Source organism: Eremomyces bilateralis, assembly GCF_010015585.1.
Source record: "Eremomyces bilateralis CBS 781.70 unplaced genomic scaffold P152scaffold_2, whole genome shotgun sequence".
NCBI lineage: Eukaryota > Fungi > Ascomycota > Dothideomycetes > Eremomycetales > Eremomycetaceae > Eremomyces > Eremomyces bilateralis.
The window spans coordinates 2094588-2113909 of NW_022985068.1; the positions used below are offsets into that span (position 1 = coordinate 2094588).

The following is a 19322-nucleotide window of genomic DNA, read 5'->3' on the forward strand; positions in this document are numbered from 1 at the left end:
TTGATCACCGAAATCACAGGGAATTGGACATAATGTGATCTGATGCTACCGAGTTCACAACTGGCATGAGCTGATCCAACGTTTTGTGCTCGTCTTGAGTAGAGGCACTTAGTATCCACTACCCAATGGAAAATGCGAAGAAACGGAACGTTGAGGAGGATTCAAGGAAATCAGTGAAGAGACAGAGAGTATCAAGAGCATGCGATCAATGCCGAAACGCACGAGAGAAATGCGATGGAGGCGCAAATCCACGATGTCAAACTTGTGAGGTTTCCAACCGACCATGCACCTACACGGCCAACCCCAAGAAAAGAGGAATACAACCCGGATACATTCGGTCCTTAGAGCTTTCTCTTGCTTGGATCTTCGCGGATGATCCAAGTAAAGAAGAGGCTTTGCGTGAAGTTATCCAGACCGATATTGGAGTACAGGGTCTAATAACTGGAAAGGACTCGAAAGGGTCTTGTCGATTGCACAAGAGATGGAGAAAGAGTTTGGTACGAAAACGGTTGGAGACGCTCTTGTCATCCCCGGAGAATCCTGTCATTGATGAGAGAGGTAGCATTTCATCCGAAGTGGAAAGTGAATCAGAGAATGCTCCTTTTATCCCGATATTGACTCCCGCTTCTCAAGATCGAAAGACCTCATTATTGCATCACTCAAGGATTGATCGATCAGACGGAAACCATTTACCGGAGACGGATTTTCCAACTCGAACATCAATCCCTCGAAGGCTTCCAGCCGATATTTGGCACCTTTTGGACGTCTACTTTGCTTTCACACACCCGTGGTTCCCAATTTCCGAGAGGAAGGAGGTCCTAAAATTGGTCTATTCCTATCCTAGTGGCGTTGACTTGAACCACCATACGGGTTCAGGAGAGCATGCAGAACTATGGGCAATGCTTGCGATATCCTCTTTACACAAGCGCTTTCAGTCCCCATCCTTTTCCGACACCGATGTCACATCATATTACAGCATTGCTCATTCTTTGATCCCGAATGAAGATGGGCCATTCGAACCTGGCCATGTCAAGGCGTTGCTTCTACTCGCTTTGATCAATATGGGACAAAACAAAGCTTCACCTGCGCTTGTACTTGTTGGACGTGCGATTCAGATTGCACTTCAACTTGGATTGGACCGGAATTGTGGCAAAGATCTCGATTCTCCCGTCAAGGCTTCACTTCCCACAACTTTCGGCGACCATAAACGAGCAAAGCATATCCTGATGAGTTGTTTCTTATTGGAAACCCTTTTGTCCATCCAACTGGGCAGCATTCCCCATCTTCGTCGAGAAGATCTATCCCAATACTCATTGGTGGCAGAAGATGGACTGGAAGAACTCGATCCATGGGTAGGAGTTGAAGGATATGGTCCTGTCACTCCGTCTGGACCTCGCGAGCCAGGGAAAGTACTGAGTACATTCAATTCTCTTCTGGTTGTGGCTGGATATATGAACTTTGTATATCTTCGACCAGAACTGCGTGCCACTGGATTTCCGGAGATTCGCGCGAAACTAGAAGCGCTTCAAGTCCGATTCCCACTTCGATCAGATCTGCAAGGCCGACCTGCATCTGCTTGGGCACCGCAGGAATTCGGTATTCGAATTGCGCATGCTTGTTCGAAAACTTTCTTAGGATACGTCTCCGAGATTGATTCTACGGTGTCAACTGGAGACATGATCTGTACCATTCTCAAAGGAGGTGGAATTAAGTTTCCGGCCATCGTCCCATGTCTTTTGAATATTATGATCAAGTATCGATGGACTACCCAGGCGGGTCTTTCTGGGTATGAGCAACTCTTGGAGCAACTGACAGACCGGTGGCGAATATCGTACCCTACCGATTTCCGCCCGACACCGATCGACTGGAACCAGAACCTTTCACCACCCATCCCTCTTTCTCCTCGCTCAACAATCATCTCGAATGCATCATGGCAGTCCATCCCCATGGACTATCAGACTGGCAATGTTCCAGTCTGGCACACCGGATTTGACCATCTTCCATCCAACGATGGATGGAGAAGAGCAGAGCCTCCCAATTCCGAATCAATAGATCTAGAGAACCTATTTGATGAATTCGCATCTTTAGATGATGTGGATCTCACCAATCAGCCCATCTTCATGCAGAATCTTGGCCTGGCACCGGGGATTGATTTGACTGAAGTGCAGTTGGATCCCCCACTCACACCATACGTATAAGTATTGCTGAGAACAATTGTATATTACCATTGATGAGTTCACAAATCGTACAAAAAATTAATGCAACGCCCCAGAGGAACTTTACCGTTTCGATATTCACTTTAAAGAAGATATGAATGGTTTCTATTTGTCGGTGTTTGACAGTCAACATGAACCCCTGAGATCATAGAACGCTAATCAATGCTCCGGTCCATATGCTGTTCGCGTATCTAAAGTACAGGTCTAAATGAGTTAACATCAACTCCTTGATTCCCCCTCAAGTCCATATCTTCCACAAACCTTCTCCATGATTCCGCGGCTCTCGAAGCAAGATGCTCAGGAATATGTTGAGAAGGATCCGCCATGATTCGGTTGAAAAGTTCCATACTAACCCATCCCTCATATCTGAGCTCATGAATTATTGCAAGAGAGATGAGCTTGATGGGAAGATATCCGCCAAATCTTTCCTCTCCGTAGAACAATCGACAATTTCTTGACCAGCTCAGACATGCCGGTTGACTTGGATGATACAATGGATGTCCTTCGATGAGAGGTTCCTCCAACCTCTCGGCATCGACGACTTGGATAAAAAACACTTTCTCTTTCTGTACGGTTTCGATCAACCGACGAATGGAGTCTTTGATTGCTTGATCCGCGTTCGATGTCCTTCCTGATGGTGCCGCAGGGTTCGCATATACTTTTGCCGCAATGTTGAATGTGTCGAGACAGATTCCGAAATTTGGCCGGTCAACACTGACGACAATGTCCCAACACTGATCCCAGGTATTGATGAATGTCCCCCATCCCAAACTTTCATAAGCGAAGCGTATGATTGGTGTCTCTTTTGCTCCAAGGTCTGCAATTTCTCTCATATCTTCGACAATGACATCCTTCTCGCCAGTGATCTCTTCGACACTCAAGAAGCTTGAAGGTATCAGGATCATCTCCGTTCGCAATATTTGAACGACTTTAAACCAAAGTTTGATTTTCGATATCCTCCTGGCATGTTCCGATCGATCTTTCAGTCCTTCGTAGTGCATGAATGGTTGGAGACAGATGATCTTTAGATTTCGTTCATCACACCACGAACGAATCTTATGAGCTGCAAAGAGGTGTGTCTCTTGTCGTGAATTTCGGGGTATTGACTGTGCAACCGCTTCCAGGTCTTCGTAAAATATCTCGATGCCTGTGATTCCATATTGTTGTGCCTGGTCGAGCTTCCCTGGTAGGTCGTGGACGGCTGCTCGACCCAAGGACATGGACGAAATCGCTGGACGAAGTGACATGACTGAATTAAGTATAGAAAGCACTTGAATAACTATGAGTCTAGGAATTTGATGTTCCAATCAAAATAAGTAGAAGGAAAGCACCTGCGAATGCTTAAAATACCTCGGACATCATGAAACCTCGCTGAAGAACCCGTTTGTGTGTACTAACGGATATACAGTGCTACATGTGCCATCAACATGATCCACTTGACGATTTGAAAACTTGTTGATTTGGACCAGGCAGATCATTTCTGCTAGATTTGAATCCAAGAGCCGATGGGGCAAATGAAGTTGATTAACATTCAACCAATTCAACTTTTCAGGGTCCGGCAATGGACGCTTGGAAAGTCGGAAAAGGATTTATCCAGACGCCAATTTTAGCCCGGATTTGATCACATCCAAACCGGCTTTTCAAAACAGCCCTTGACATCACCCTACGGCAACCGTGCTCATTGGAATATTTGACTGCCGAAACGTGGAGGGCTGGAGGCATACTATCTTGTCCCGACTTGCGGAGGATGTGGATACTGGGGAAATGATTGAACCTCACGATCTGGGGCACTGATATTGGAGACGCCTGTTCACAACCGCTCCCGTGCCCCTGGACCTCAACACCTTTGACGAGTAGACTCTGGGTTAAATTGATACCTTCGATAAATCATTTGCGCTCCTTGATAATAATGTAACTAGCTTGATATATATGAGATGTGTCGCAGGATTGTCCCGCTTGCCCCTGGTACTCAAGATTTGCCCGAGAACTGGTCTCAAGTGCTGACACGCTCCTGTTGCTGGACCTGATCCTTTTCATCCAGGATGACCCCAGCACCTTGACGGAACTCTTCATCCTGAACATTGATCTCTTCCAGGATCATCTTGTTTGCCTTTCTGACGGGTCGGGCCTTGAACAATCGATCCATCGCCTCCAATGGGACCGACTTCGTCTCGGGGATCAAGAACCATACGAAGATGATGGAGAGGATCATTAAGGACGCGAAGAAGAAGTAGACACCAGATTCCATCTTCAAGAACATCTGCGGAGTAAACCGTGAAATGAGGAAGTTCCAGAACCAGTTATTCGCCGAGGCAGAAGCCTGACCGAGTGACCTGATTCGGTTAGTGGAGATTTGGGAAGCAAGAGGTTTCCTTACCTAGTATTCTGATCAAACATTTCGGAATTGATCACCCATGGAGTGCCGTTCCAAGAGGGAGTATAGAATGCAGTCCACAGATAGAAAAAGAAAATGGCAGCGATTCCAGCAGATGAAAGCTCAGTGTTCTTTGCGTTTGCTGCAGGATTGGTGATCTTGATGTATGCTCCGATGAACCACATACACATTGAACCTCCTGCTGCACCGACCATCAATAGCTTTCGTCGACCGAGGTGATCAATCAGGACCAGCAACCAGACAAAGGTCAAAGCGGTTTTGACTACCCCGAATATGCCCGTGGTCAAGAAACCCGTATTCGTCCCTTGAATACCGATGGATTTGAAAACAGTCGGACTGTAGTAATTGATTGCGTTGATGCCACTGCCATTCTGCCATAGGAAGAGCATGCCTCCAAGGAATAACCGCCATTGAACCGCTCGGCTCTTGCCGACCGCAATGAAAGGCTACAAGTGTTAGAACATATTGATTTAGGGATTGAGGGGTTGCTCACCTTCCAGAATCCAGCTCCGATCGTCCGTTGTTGTTCTCCCAAAGTCGCATCGATGAAGGAGATCTCCTCCATCATATACACATCGTCGACCGGGAGTTTCCGAATCCAGCTAAGGTTCCGCAAGGCCTCGTCACGTCGACCTTTGGAGAAGAGCCATCGTGGCGACTCCTTAATCCAGGCGACTCCAATCAGAAGTAAACCCGCTGGGATCAATTGGACTGCGAAAGGAATCATCCACTGGGTCCGACTGGGTGCCATTGTCTCCGTGAGGCCGTAGTTGATCCAGAAGCCAACCAGGCCACCAATCTGCCACCCAAGCTCATAGATTCCGACCAATCGACCCCGTATGGCAGGTGGAGAGAGTTCGCTTATATAGATGGGCACAACCATGGATGATCCGCCAACCCCCAGCCCAGCAAGCACGCGACCTGCATACATTAGTCCCAACCCTCTTTCGGAATTCGCACCCATCATCAGACCGGCCCCAAGGATAAAGACGAGAGAAAAGATGTAGAGGGAATTTTTCCTCCCGTAGAAGAAGGAGGTCACATAGGCGATTAATGCACCGAAGAATGCTCCCGCTTGGTAGATCGAGACAATATTGGCTTTGATCAGACCCAAATGATCCGCAGACATCGACTTGAAGCCGAATTCATCCTCAAAGGACGGCAGGGCGAGTGTGGTGCCAATGAAGGCCGAATCGTATCCGATCATACATGCTGCGAAAGATGCAACCGCCGCACATGCATAGACTCTCCAGTTGTAGACTGCCTTTGGGGTAGGTCGATCTTCGACCAATGTGAGGATTCCCATGATGGATCGTGACCGAATTTTTCGGGTTGAAGAATGAGGAAGAACCAGACTCAAGAAGGAGGGAAGAGGATCTTAAATTACCAATGAGAACATTCAATGTTAGACGCGGACTTGGATCCTAAACTTTCACCCCATGGGGGTTCCAATCCGGGGCAAATGCATTTTCCATTATGCGAGTCCAGTCATGTCCATATGATTACGAGCGAAAACGGAGGATAGCCAACTTAACCATTTTCCTCAGACGTGGAGCCGGAACCATTGCCGATCCATAATTCATCGCTCCAACGAGAGCTTGGACTCGAAAAGACGACTTACCGAGTTACCATAGTACTTAAGATGTCGTATTCCATCAGTGGCGCCGGAACAAGTCCGGGATTGGTTTGGTCCCAACATCGTTGCCATCGAGCTTGAAGTTTGATGGATGGGATAAAATCTTTTCCACCCTATCCCCGCATTGACGACTCGCCTTGAGCTAGTGGGGCTTGAACAGGGGCGTGCAGGGGTTATTTCCCAGACGGCCAGACCAGAACTTGTGGGTGCCGCTGAGTTTGGGTCAGATATCGACTCAGCGGAAAACTGCCGCTCCACATCAATATAGAAAATGTAGCAGACTGTGATGCAGCGATCCAAGCTATCATCGAAGGCCCAGAAGTTCAACACTACAATTCTGTGATACACGGAGTTGGTATCATTTTCTTGTTGCAGTCGCCATGGCCATCCCAAACCCGTCCGAGAGACTCGAGAGATTCGGATATTTGTTTGGATCTCCAATTGCACATTCATTATCTCCCCTCTTCCATCAGACCGTGTATGATGCATTAGGTCTGAAATGGTCTCAATTTCCTTTGGAGTCAACCGATATGAATGGGTTTCTTGAGCTCATCCAAGACCCAAAGTTCTACGGTAAGCCATTCGACCAGTTTGAGAAAGATTGCTCATCAGTTCAGGCGCATCGGTCACAATGCCCCACAAGGTGGCTATCCTTGGATTCCTTGATGAATTAACTGAGGAAGCTCGGGATGTCGGTGCATGCAACACCATTTTCCTCCGGGAGAAAGATGGGAAACGTGTATATGTTGGAACCAACACCGACACCATTGGTGTTCGAGACTCGTTTTATGCCACTGTCAAGGACCCAGAGAAGGTCTTCCATCATCGACCTGGAATGGTGATTGGTGGCGGAGGAGCCGCTCGGAGTGCCGTATACGCTTTGCAACGATGGATGCATTGTAGTCCCATCTACATTGTGAATCGGGATCGATCCGAGGTGGATGCGGTCATTTCCGAGTGTCAGAAGAGAGGGTTAAGACAAGACTTGATTCATGTTTCTACACTCGAGCAAGCGGAAGAGTTGGAAGGGCCTGGAGCAATTGTGTCCTGTATTCCGAATTTTCCTCCAAAATCCCCTGAAGAAAAGGTTGCCCGAGAAGTCACGGAATGTTTCTTGAACAAACCACATAAAGGAGCCATGTTGGAAATGTGTTATCATCCTTCACCATGGACGGAGATTGGAGTACTGGCAGAGAAATCCGGATGGACTGTCATCCTTGGGACTGAAGCGATGATTTATCAAGGATTGGAACAGGTATGTGACTCATACTAATACAGAATGAAATTAACGATAGTAGGACCGATACTGGACTGGTAGATCTCGAGAGAAATTGCCACTGGAGACAGTGAAGAAAGTAATTGGAGAAAAGATCTCAGGTGGTAACCACTGACCATTTGGTTCCGTAACATCTCTCTGAATCGAATGGAGTGATATTCAAGACTTGTAATGCTTCAGCAAATAATCCACTGCTGCCGTATATCCATAATCTCCTAATCCAACAATGACAGCCTCGGCTTTGTCACTTAAATAACTATGATGTCGAAATGGTTCCCGTTTATGGACATTTGAGATGTGAACTTCAATGAAGGGGATAGCAACAGCACTTAATGCATCTCGGATAGCAACACTCGTATGAGTTAGAGCTCCAGCATTGATAATGATTCCTCCAACCTTTCCACGAACTTCTTGGATCTTATCCACAATTGCCCCTTCCCAGTTGGATTGAAATGAAGTCAAAGTAGCTCCAAGGTCGGACGCTTGGTTCTGGACTCGCTTTTCGATGTCCTCCAAAGTCGTCGAGCCATATATATGTGGCTCTCGAGTGCCGAGGAGGTTGAGGTTTGGTCCATTGATGAGTAGAATTGAGGTGACCATGGTTTGAGAATGTAGCGAGATAGACTGAGGTAAATGAAAGGAAGACAAAGAATGGAAGGTTTCTTTGGTGAGAATAATATTTGGTCATTCGCCGTGTAGGAAAGTCAAACCCTAGAGGATCAATAGTTTCACGATATCGTCAGAAGATCTGCCCGTGTCTAGTACCTATAAGCGTCTTGGAACCCAGAGCCATCGTAAAGAAATGCCATTTGAGCAGGAGCTGTTGGATATTGAGCGGCTGTTCTGGAAATACATTCACCCACCCCTTCGTGAGGGACTTTGTTTGACTTAAAACTGGATGTCTACGTCGACTTGGATGAAAAGGTGAACTCCAGACTGGGACGGTTCCATCCATCTCCCCTTGATGAACCATGTCCGCACCTCCACTTCGGCGGATCCCGCAATTTCATCTCGCGTGCGTTCGTGCATAACTTAGTTCCATTAGGCGCCTCCACTTGCAGCTAAATAGCGGGACCGAGTCGCGTGCATCGACCGAATTTTGTCAGAGGGTGACCTGCATCGGTAATTAGATTTGAGGGAGGGGCCGAGTCATCGTCATCGTAACTTCATATTCGGATTGAGAACAAAGACCAGAATAGACAATCTTCCGCCCTTTACAGTCAGAGTCAAATTTTTCGTAGGAGTTTGGACCATGTATTCCATAAGTGATGAAGAGTTGGATCATGTCTACCGCTTCGCTCTTGATCTTGCCAATGGCGCTGGCGAAATGCTTCAGAAATCAGTACGCGGTAGAATGCAGTCCAATTCTTTGACGAATTTGCAACAAGAGGAAAAAGAAAGCGCCGTAGATCTGGTTACAAAAGCAGATGAAGGTATGACAATCAAGAAGATCTTGCTACGCGAAGACTTCGAGATTGACAAAAAGCAGATGTAGAAGCATTCATCAAACGAAGCATTCAAGAGAAATTTCCAAGTCATCAGTATGGTTTTGTCCCTAAATATGGTTTTCTAATAATGACACTGGCCTGAAGTTTCATCGGTGAAGAAACCTACTCGAAGGGAGCCTCCCGACAATACCTGATCGGGGATGAACCGACATGGTGTGTTGATCCCTTAGATGGTGAGTGATAATGCCCTATGACTACTGAGCTGACAAATATAGGGACGGTTAACTTCATCCATCTCTTTCCAATGTACTGTGTCTCCATCGGTTTCGTGGTGAATGGCAAACCGGTAGTTGGAGTGATCAATGCACCCTTCTTGAAACAAACCTTCTCTGCCTGCAAAGGACGCGGTGCTTGGCTCAATGAAAAACAGAAGTTGCCTCTCATTCGAAATCCGATCCCTCCAATCCCTCCGAATGCGCCAAGTGGGTGTATTTTCTCTTGCGAATGGGGTAAGGATCGAAGAGATCATCCGGATAGTAACATGCATCGGAAGATCGAGGTATTTCTCAACATGGCAGCAGAGATTGGTGGAAGAGGGGGTAAAGGGGGTATGGCCCATGGAATAAGAAGTCTGGGGAGGTAAGTTGATTATCCGTTTCGATTCCAAGCTGATGATTTAGTGCCACCATGGACATTGCCTACACAGCAATGGGAGCATTTGATATCTGGTGGGAAGGGGGATGTTGGGAATGGTATGTGCCACAGAAATCTTCTGTCTTTCACTGACATGGGCTAGGGACGTTTGCGCGGGTATTTGTATTTTGGAAGAAGCAGGTGGACTTATTACGACTTCAAATCCTCCCAATGATTTCGAGACCGCACCGATCGAACCCGTCAAGCTTGGAAGTCGCCTATATCTGGGCATTCGGTAGGTGTCCCTCGATAGACAATGATCCGAAATTGACCGAGAATAGACCTGCCGGACCTTCAAGTATTGAAACTTCCAGGGAAGGACAAGAACGAGCAATCCGTGAAACCTGGAGACGGGTTAGAGGTCTTGATTACTTGAGACCTGGGGTATAGATTCTCTACCTTTGCAATGACTAGCTCTGAAAGTGGAACGACCTTCACGAATAGTCACACTCCGACCCAAGACATCAGAAACCAAACACGCATTGAAACGTCTCGATGAGCGGTGATATTGCCATACGGGGCAGCGGTTTTGGGCAGCACAACCATCGTATGCAAGCAATGCCTCCATTCGATGCGAGCGGTTCTAGTACTCCTCTAGACTACTTGGGTTTGACAAGGGCTTCCCTAGCGGACACTGCGATCATGGGAAAGGGGAGTACATGAGTCCCAATAACAGACCGCTGGTGCGACATCTAGATGCAGCACTGGTCGACAACGAATCTATGTGGCGCCACACACTGCTGATGCCTGGTGAAATTCATTGCTTATCCCAATCCTAGTTGATGACCATATCACTTACTTGAGTGGTTTCAGTGATTGATCTCAAGTCTTGAATTTGATGCTACAGAGTACTGAAACGATGCGAAATCCTGCTTCATCCGAGTAGAACTTGATTTCCCTTCGCCTTCGATGTGCACCTCCGGCGTCTGAAAACGGAGAATGGTATCCGCTTCCTGCACTAAAAGAATATAAAGGGAGAACTCCCTGCATTTAGAAGGGTAAGAGGAGGTGAAAATAGGTAGCTATTAAGTTCTCCATACTCTAGGGATAAGTCTTGGGACTATCAATTTCGTCCTACGGATGCTTTGTATTAACCCACTGGACCATGTACTTGCTCTAGACATCCGATCAAGCGCTGAGCTTCATAGCCCATGCCATACCAGGAATCCTGGTGGAATAGCCACGAGGCCTTGCATCCAACATTCAAAACAAGTTCGAGAGAGTTGAGCAGAAGAATATTTCATTGGAGTTGAAGACCGCACAGCATTAGACCAATAAAATGAACAATCAAGAAAACTAGTCGCATAAAGATCCGACGAAGGAATAGCGGAGCTGGAGCACTTGAGTCAGACACGAGCAATCATCATCGACGATCAAGCTAGTTCCAGGTAGTTAGCTCAAAATGTAACCACATCTACATAATAATTGTCTAAGAGGGATAACTAGTGTACATATGTTATCGTAATCCGCAAGCTTCAGACAGCGCTGAGAATATCCAGGATTCACTCTTGAGCCAGCTGCCAAGCCGAAATGAAATCTACTCTCCTCAAATCCGGAAGACTTCGCGCTGTCACAGTCGGAGGCTATAGTAGTGCTTTCACGTCTCGAAGAATACAATCAACGCCCAAGAGTATGGCCGGAGGTAACTCATAGCCTTTATAGCCTCTAGAGACATCTAGCCCCGGACAAAATATTCGTGGAAACAATGGAAATAAGAATCTCGCTTATCCCGAGCGTTGGTGAGAATTGAAGGAAGAGGTGACATTGATTTTGTTGGGAGCCCTGCCTCGCCACATGGTGTGATCCAGTCGAATGATGGAGGCGCAGGCGGTACGGTACGTACCGAGTACCTATCAGGTCTCGTATCACTGACTTGTGTCTACCATCTCAGTGGACTGATCCAACATTTGCGACCAAATCTTAAGATCAGGTTGACAATTGCTAAGTAGGAAAATCCAGATAGTTATAAGTAAAGCAATGTTCGTAGGTTGTTATTTAATGAACCAAGAAGAAAAATCATCCTAACAACATGAATTCAGACCAAGCTCAAGAAACCGTCACCTCCAACACGATGGTTTCACAACACCCACATAATTTTTCCGAAACGGAGAAGCAACAACTTTCAGGATGGAACCCACTTCTCTGGTTGGACTACTTGAATGCCGATGGCGCCGGTGCATATAATATCCTGAAAGCCGAGAGAAGCCAAATCGATGAATATGAAAGGAATGAGTCCGGAGAGGAGCAGCCAGAGAATCAAAACAGTCAAGCTGAAGATCCCACTTCACACCATCGTCTCTTACAAGAGGAAAAGAATCGTATGGGGGGATGGGCCCAATTTTTATGGCTTGACTACATGAACGCCGATGCGGCTGCTGCCCAAAGGGTTCTAAAAGCTAAAAGAGAAGAGAGAGAGGAATATGAGAGAAAGGAGGAAGAAATCCGTCCTACCTTGAGAGAGCTTGAAGATGGGATCCGGAAAGAAACAAGTGGACGGACAGCTCCAGTGGAGGGCTCGGGATCTGAGGAGCAGAAATCAATGGATATGGTGGAAGAGGAATGGCAAGAAGCCTCACAATATCCGATCGGTCCAATAATGGGAGGTGAGTAGGATACTGAGAATGAACTTGAACTCTGCTGACGATCTTAGACTGAGTATTGTACGACTTGAAGGCGGACAGTAATGCTAATGACATTTACTGCCATGTATCTGCATAGAGTAAATCCATGAATTCCCGAGTCTCGAAGAAAGGAGCAGCTAGAAATGACACCAAGTTCGAATTGGATGTAAATCTCTCTACCAGACTTGAAAAAAAGGTGGTCGCTGATCAATGGCGTGTTGCAATCGGTCAAAAGTCTCCTGACTGGGTCAAGGCGTGCATATTTGTCTGCTGATACCACGCCACAAACTATATATTACCTGGACACCTAGATGAACAAGAAGCCGTCACGGAAACACAACATACAGAACTGCAAAGTATTGCAAGAAATGTCACAGTCTATGACTTATTTCACCTCGCCGAAATCGAGTCCGCACCCCTTCATTGTCGCCATTTCGAACGCGGAGATTGGGATTTTGTCCCATATTTTACTTCTAATATCGTATGTCTTGAGTCTTACTAGTACTCCATTCAAAGGAGAAGGATTATTTGCGTCGGTATCATTCTCCTGCTTCTGATTTCAACATACTGCAGCGCTTGTCCTCAATCCAGTCAACTTCGATATGGACTACTTGGGAGTTGGTTATACGTCGTTCATATCTTCGAAAAGCTCCTCTTTCACAATCCTGAAGCAGAAGTCTGGAGACAAGATTACGAGAAAGAGGCACTGGGGATGGACTTTGGATGGCAAAAGCTTCAATGGGCATCAGCACTTTGCATCAGTCCTCGAGAGGTTGGTTGGAATTTTGGTCTGCAGAGACTTCAACATGCACCCAAGATGAGTAGAAAGAGATTCATCGCAAACCAATTGCGGTACTTTTGCCGGGTATTCATCATCATGGATGCTGCGTCGATGGTCCAGGACCGATGGAAGTATCCCGATGTCTTTGACCATCCTTCATTGCTGGATCGCCTACTTGTTAGCATCGATTCCTTCGTCATCATGTTTTGCTCATGGGAAACTCAATGGACTTTTGTATCGCTGGTAGATGTCATAGGTGGTCTATCCGAACCTGAGGTATGCATATGTATTCAGTCTCAACAGCACTAACATTTATAGGATTGGCCGCCGATCCACGGTACGTTCGACGATATGACAAGTGTGGGAAGATTCTGGTGTTCTTTTTGGCAACAAATCCTACATCAAGTATGGTCCCCTATTTGATATCGAATGTTACTGACATGATTCAGTCATTGCTTGGGTATAGCCGTGCTCTGATCGCCTTCCTGGTATCACCCGATGTAGCTATGCAGCATATTTGATCCACCTATCGGTCGGATTCTTCATCTCTGGGATAGGTCATACCATTCAGTCCGTTGCTATGGGGACCAATATGCCATTCGGATATATATTGCGTGGAGCCATGGGAATTTTTATGGTTCAAGCGGTTGCAATAGTCTTTGAACAAGCATTGCCCTGGGGGTATCATTCATTGCTTCAGTCACGGGTGTGCTCCAGGAGAAGTTAAGAGAACGGTCCGAGACCATAAGATTTGTTCAGTATGTCTGGGTTGTGAGTTGGATGATCGGGTCAAGTTGTGTTGAACGTTTTCGCGTGTCGATTAATCACGGAAGCAATAGGATATGGTATCCGTCTTACCACTTCCTCCGACGTGGTTCTGTTCGCTATATCCGGCTAACTTGGCGTCCATAGCCTGGAGTTGCTGGGCTTGTCTGTTTAATTGCGGTTGTAGCTCGCTGTTCTGTGTCTATGTGTTCCCCAGTGTCGTGAGCAGACGCGTCATGATTTCCATGTCATTGGCTCCCGGGTGCTGTGCTCGTATAGCGCTAACTTGCTCTGGTGTTAAGTGTCCCTCCATCTGGAGATCCGTGTCTTTCTAGCTCGTTGGTCCTTTCGCCCAACGACTGCGTGTCTATGGCGGTTATAGTAGTCGTCTGCTCCGCGGTAGAGAACTTCGCAGGACGATCTAATGTTGAGCTTTGCAAATTAAGACGGTTTGATCGCAGAAGTTACGAGAACCACTTTCATTTATTGCAAAGCTAAAGAAGAAGAGCTATCTACGACGCGTGCGCGATGTCCAAGACTTCGACAGTTGACTTAGTCACGTGAGTGACTAGACTATCATTCAGGGAACAGGCCACAGGCCTGGTACTCTAACCCGGAGTGTAAGTCCCCTTGGTCTATCCGTTATCAGCAATGCTTGCAAAACCTAGGATGGAACCAGGTGGCTATTTAAGCCGGGTCGGCCTGTGTAAACTGTATTTGGACCCTGAATTAACGGCTTATAGTTGACTCGGCCTGCAAGCCGGTACGAGCCAAACTTTCTTCACCTCTAGCCTACCATAACTTCTTGGTTTCTGATATGCGATTTTGTATGAAGAGATACAAGGTGGAAACGAGCCAGCCCGAACCACTCAAAAGTGGGGACAAAGCCGGAATGGCTTGTATTTGCCTAAATAGCCACCCTGGATGGAACTACGTCGCTTTCCCCCCCCTAACAAGGGAGGGGGACGTGCCTAGTAGACATAATGAGGATGAGCCTGGTGCTGATGAGGGTGAGCAGCAAGATGATGAGCATAGTGAGCGGCAAGATGGAAACCGGACTAGTAGAGAATTATCCCCGAAACCATTAGATATAAGCGAAGCCCTCTCTTCCATCCGATCCAGTCCACCGCCGGTAACCCTCGAGCCTCCTCTTGCTGGTAAAGGCGACAAAAAGAAGAAGTCAACGAAGAAACCGCGCGCGGTAAGTTGAAACCTACTATCCTATACTGCTTTCTCTGAATTAACAGCTAATAATTTCTCACCTTTGTATAGCAACCACCTCCTACCCGTCCTCAACGCTCCTGTCGCCCCAAGACCGATACGACCTCCGAAACATGCAACGTCCAGACTTTTACCGTCTACTTTCTTACATCGCTACGGGCAATCGAATACTGGTCAAAGGCGCCCAATGGAAATCAGAAGCCTCCGCCAGTTACATTAGATCTGGACGGCATAGGAGCCACTAAGTTGAGTGTAAGCATGGACAGAAGTGGTTTCAAGAAGTTAGAATCTGCTACATCCGACCTACGACAACGACTTAAGATTCCTACGTTAGATGAGAGGTACCCTTCTTTCTTCTACTGGGGCCTACCTGGAATCAACCCAACCGACCAGAAGCCACTAGGTGATAAGGATGAATTCCAAAAAAATTGTAGAGCGCTACATGGAGTTGAGTAGCGGAGACCAGGCTTCATCCCGGTGCTTAATCCGGTTCTGTAACCCCGTTGCCGACTTTCCTCTAGAGCCGGAGGTATAGGTAGTTACATGGAGGATGGATTGGATAGCTATAGACGGAGGTATGGACAGGCGCTAGGATTAGATATGTAGTATAATTGAATGCTATTTGTACCAGATCTTGCGACCTCACCAGATCTTATAACCATACCAGATTTTACGACTGCACCAGATCGTGCAATCACACCAGATCTTACGACTGCACCAGATCTTGCGACTGCACTAGATCTTGCGACTGCACTAGATCTTACGACTGCATCAAATCTTGCGACTGCACCAGATCTTGCGACGATTGCAGATGCTTTAGATGTCTATGAAGGCATTAATTGAAATAGATGGCTTGATTTCATTCAATGTATCCACAGCATCCAGTTTTTGTATGGAGCATCCGCAGCATCCAAACAGGGACATAGACACAGGGCATCCTGGCATCCGCTGGCATCCACGACATCCAATTAGGCCTTGAAATGAAAAATAGTTTGCTGATGTGTGACAGAGGAATCTTGATTAGGCTTAGGCTCTCAGCCTATGCTAAGTAATAGGGGTGTGTAATGTAAGATGTTGTAAAATAGATTTGCCGGTAATTACGGGTCTTGGCGTAAAATAGATTCTACCTTACCGGGCCCACTTTACATACAAATTGTATAAGATCTTAGCGCAACTGGCCTGTTGCGGCTTTGAGTTCAGCCGGCGGTGGAAGATCTTTTTTCCGATAAACCCTAGGCCGTACTAGGTTTAGCGCATAATACGTATTTTACGATAAAATTGGCTACTTTTCATTACTGGAGGCTATGTTACAGTAACATGCTCATAATACCCATTTTACACATCCCTAATGCTAACCATGGGCCATGCCCATAACATACTCGACCACTTAAGTAACTCGCTACGCTCGTGATAAAAAGTAAGTTCTGTCGCCAAGACGCCTTAAGCCTAAACGGCTAGTAAACCCTTGCTGACTCAGGAAATTTTCGCTGCGAGGTGCAATTTCCAGGTTCTCCATAATTGCTGGCAGAAACCCTCCATTAGCGAACAATACTTGACAGCTTCAGTTGCAATTCCCGACCGTCTCGTTGTTCAAGCTCTAGCGAGTGTGGAGTCGCAACCAACCAACCATGGAGTTAGAGCTCTACGAAAGTATTCGTAATTACACCCACTATTCCTATCCTGATGGGTTACACGACAGGCCTGAAAAGCAGTGGGACACGGCCCAAAGTGTGCGTCCGACTGTGGAAAAGAGTTCGCACTTCGGAGTTCCGGTCCGACACACCATTATTAGCCTCAAAGTCCGCTCCTAGCGGCTCCCCTTTCGTCTAATCACCATCCGCGTTGCTTCAGAAAGCGACTTATCCGTCTACGAAAAAATTCTAAATCTAAGCTACTCTCTACTTTTCCTTCCCGCTAACTAGCTTGCAGCGGTTTTATGTTATTATTAAGCTTTTCCATTTCCCCGCGTTCTCCTGAAGTTTACGCCACAAATATGTGGGTGACGAACACGTCGCAATCATTACATCTTTCCCCAGAATTTTTGTATAACAAGGAGCACCATGTCTCGTATGTGGACTCAATGTCTTGCTGATCTAGTCTTCTCTACTCAAATATATTGTTGCTGTTCTATTATTCTGGAATCCAATCGAGAACATGATAAACCTTACCCCAGAAGTCATTCTATCCTGGCCGACACCAAACTATGTCAATCCTGAGACACGCGGACTGACGTTGGCAGCTGTTAACCACACCTTTCTTGCGCTTTGTATTATTTTAGTTGCTCTTAGACTCTATACACGCATTTGGATCGTCCGCTGGTTTGGATTAGATGATGTTTTTATTGCCATTGCATTGGTATAGAGCACTGTTTCCCATATTCCTGCCGTTTGAGAACCAGTAAACCCGCGACTAACCCGCATTAATATCAGATTCTGAGCATAGGAGTCAACGTTGGTACGTACATTGGCAGTTCAAAGTATGGATGGGGTCGTCATATATGGGATATACCATTGGATTGGGCGATACGTAAGAGACATCACGTCATGCCTACCATCCAGTACTAACCTTTACCGGGATTTAGCTTCACTGAAAACCGCGTATGCGACAAGGCTGTTCTTTAATCTCTCTGCCAATGCGACAGCGCTGTCCCTACTCGTCTTCTATTATCGTCTTATTGATCAGGCGAATATCCGATGGTTCAGCTACGCACTTTGGAGCGTCTTTGCATTCAACCTGATCACTTGGTTTATCTTCTTCATGGCCCAGGTCCTGATATGCATGTACGTTTTATGCGTCTGTAATGAGAGATCCTGCTAATCAACGAAAAGACCTGTTCAAGCAGCCTGGGCAATAATAAAGCCCGAGACCGCTAAATGTATCGATGAAGGCGTTTGGACTATCGTTGGAGGCAGTCTCAAGACATTCGTCGACCTTCTTGTCACAACTTTGCCAATCCCTCTGATACTAAAGATGAATATGAACAAGGCTCAGAAATATGGACTAGCATTTCTACTGGGATTGGGTTATGTTGTCACGGCTGCTGGCGCTCTACGGACATACTACAGCTGGAGAGTCTACTACGAGCCGAGCTACGATTACACATGGGAACAGTTTCCTGCGTTCGTTTCTAGCGCGGTAGAGAACAACCTTTCTGTGGTAAGTGCCTCCTTGAAACGCCATATACTTCTACTCATTATTTTCACAGATCTGTGCATGCATACCAACCCTCCGGCCTCTGTTTGCGCCGATCTTCGGCCCACCGCTCAGTTTCATTCAGTCCAAGATCCATAGCATCAAAAAAGCCGGAACCGGCCGCGACGTAACTGGATTGTCGGCAGCAGATAGCTCGAAACAATCTTCGACATTAAAGGCTGGGAACGCTGACCCTGCCGCGGCGAGTGACCGGAAACTGATTATTCAGAAGCGGGAATCATTCGAGCTCAAAGACACTCGGTTTGAGGTCGGAGATCTGGAGGCAGCCCAGTGGGGTCGGACTAGATTTTACTGATGATGTTTCTAGTTTTCAGTTTTCACAATACGAGCGTTGGAGCGAGTTACTTGCACCCCAGTGTTACGGCACGGTAGCTGGATGCACACAACATACACGTAGCCAAAGATATTCTAGATTAAGCTAAAGAAGAGAACAAGAAAGGGAAGCTTTCTTGTTTACATCGGAGAGGTTGGACTCTGATTTACCCTTAACCTAATCAGGCTTAGGCTCTCAGCCTGAGCCAACCAAGGGTTTCAACCCATAACACCCAGAAGGACAAGATACGAAACCTGTTATGGGCATGGCCCATGGTTGGCACAGGCTGAGAGCCTAAGTGTCGCAAGATGCCCCTGTTGGTTTCTACTGCCACCTAACATTCCTTTCACTGCCCCCTACCCCTGGGCCATGTGACAGTCTTGGGCTTTGCCCAGTCTGTGTGTTGTGGCCTTGCGGCCTAAGGCAGAAGGGATGGGTAGACCGTTTGCCCACAGATGTAAATAGCAGATCGCAGTGAGAGAGATCTTCTCCTTCTCTCTTTAGCAATTCAACAGCGTTACCAGCTTACCAAATCCTTCGTGGTTTGGGCCCATGACAATTTGAATTGCTCATTCCTTTTCTGAAAGACGCTCGCTCATGCTGCCAACTTCGGAAATCGGCCGAAACAAGCTAGAACCTAGAAATAGAAGAACCAGGATCAGAGATCAGTATCGGCACAATGGCTGATGCTATGGATCAAGACCAAGGACCGCCCCAGGGTCCACCGGGTCCACCGACAGGGAA

At 46.8% G+C, this 19322-nt stretch overlaps 11 protein-coding genes across 11 annotated transcripts; 8 read left to right on the forward strand and 3 right to left on the reverse strand.

The window, feature by feature from the left end:
* The first annotated feature begins 10 nt into the window (after positions 1-10).
* P152DRAFT_454995 (uncharacterized protein) lies at positions 11-2246 on the forward strand. The gene has a single exon (XM_033678694.1). The coding sequence runs from the start codon at positions 126-128 to the stop codon at positions 2196-2198; it is 2073 nt and encodes a 690-aa protein (XP_033538384.1). The 5' UTR covers positions 11-125; the 3' UTR covers positions 2199-2246.
* Positions 2247-2298: 52 nt separating this feature from the next.
* Positions 2299-3743, reverse strand: P152DRAFT_136564 (xylose isomerase-like protein). Its single transcript, XM_033673814.1, has one exon. It carries the CDS (start codon positions 3461-3463, stop codon positions 2408-2410), a length of 1056 nt encoding a protein of 351 aa, XP_033538385.1. The 5' UTR covers positions 3464-3743; the 3' UTR covers positions 2299-2407.
* A 335-nt stretch (positions 3744-4078) lies between these two features.
* On the reverse strand, positions 4079-6374 carry P152DRAFT_429124 (quinate permease). The gene is made up of 3 exons (XM_033677355.1): positions 5105-6374; positions 4594-5057; positions 4079-4549 (listed from the first exon to the last, which is right to left on the reverse strand). Exons 1-3 carry the CDS (start codon positions 5915-5917, stop codon positions 4210-4212), a joined length of 1617 nt encoding a protein of 538 aa, XP_033538386.1. The 5' UTR covers positions 5918-6374; the 3' UTR covers positions 4079-4209.
* A 113-nt stretch (positions 6375-6487) lies between these two features.
* P152DRAFT_454997 (quinate dehydrogenase) lies at positions 6488-7754 on the forward strand. The gene is made up of 3 exons (XM_033678695.1): positions 6488-6820; positions 6865-7502; positions 7546-7754. The coding sequence occupies exons 1-3, from the start codon at positions 6628-6630 to the stop codon at positions 7636-7638; spliced, it is 924 nt and encodes a 307-aa protein (XP_033538387.1). The 5' UTR covers positions 6488-6627; the 3' UTR covers positions 7639-7754.
* On the reverse strand, positions 7602-8537 carry P152DRAFT_137064 (Dehydroquinase). The gene has a single exon (XM_033673816.1). It carries the CDS (start codon positions 8121-8123, stop codon positions 7683-7685), a length of 441 nt encoding a protein of 146 aa, XP_033538388.1. The 5' UTR covers positions 8124-8537; the 3' UTR covers positions 7602-7682.
* Positions 8538-8586: 49 nt separating this feature from the next.
* Positions 8587-10453, forward strand: P152DRAFT_454998 (inositol monophosphatase). Its single transcript, XM_033678696.1, has 7 exons — positions 8587-8956; positions 9013-9064; positions 9116-9204; positions 9247-9610; positions 9652-9723; positions 9768-9899; positions 9946-10453. The coding sequence occupies exons 1-7, from the start codon at positions 8776-8778 to the stop codon at positions 10052-10054; spliced, it is 999 nt and encodes a 332-aa protein (XP_033538389.1). The 5' UTR covers positions 8587-8775; the 3' UTR covers positions 10055-10453.
* A 1104-nt stretch (positions 10454-11557) lies between these two features.
* On the forward strand, positions 11558-12468 carry P152DRAFT_455000 (uncharacterized protein). Its single transcript, XM_033678697.1, has 2 exons — positions 11558-12267; positions 12315-12468. The coding sequence occupies exons 1-2, from the start codon at positions 11694-11696 to the stop codon at positions 12317-12319; spliced, it is 579 nt and encodes a 192-aa protein (XP_033538390.1). The 5' UTR covers positions 11558-11693; the 3' UTR covers positions 12320-12468.
* On the forward strand, positions 12424-13748 carry P152DRAFT_136617 (uncharacterized protein). Its single transcript, XM_033673815.1, has 5 exons — positions 12424-12451; positions 12521-12766; positions 12859-13342; positions 13385-13471; positions 13516-13748. The coding sequence occupies exons 2-5, from the start codon at positions 12597-12599 to the stop codon at positions 13585-13587; spliced, it is 813 nt and encodes a 270-aa protein (XP_033538391.1). The 5' UTR covers positions 12424-12451; positions 12521-12596; the 3' UTR covers positions 13588-13748.
* Positions 13749-14334: 586 nt separating this feature from the next.
* Positions 14335-15226, forward strand: P152DRAFT_455002 (uncharacterized protein). Its single transcript, XM_033678698.1, has one exon. It carries the CDS (start codon positions 14649-14651, stop codon positions 15039-15041), a length of 393 nt encoding a protein of 130 aa, XP_033538392.1. The 5' UTR covers positions 14335-14648; the 3' UTR covers positions 15042-15226.
* On the forward strand, positions 15103-15677 carry P152DRAFT_455003 (uncharacterized protein). The gene has a single exon (XM_033678699.1). The coding sequence runs from the start codon at positions 15311-15313 to the stop codon at positions 15506-15508; it is 198 nt and encodes a 65-aa protein (XP_033538393.1). The 5' UTR covers positions 15103-15310; the 3' UTR covers positions 15509-15677.
* Positions 15678-17206: 1529 nt separating this feature from the next.
* On the forward strand, positions 17207-18560 carry P152DRAFT_388605 (uncharacterized protein; the record flags this gene model as incomplete). The annotated part of the gene is made up of 5 exons (XM_033675939.1): positions 17207-17407; positions 17482-17578; positions 17634-17832; positions 17881-18208; positions 18258-18560. The coding sequence occupies 5 exons, from the start codon at positions 17207-17209 to the stop codon at positions 18558-18560; spliced, it is 1128 nt and encodes a 375-aa protein (XP_033538394.1).
* Positions 18561-19322: the final 762 nt, after the last annotated feature.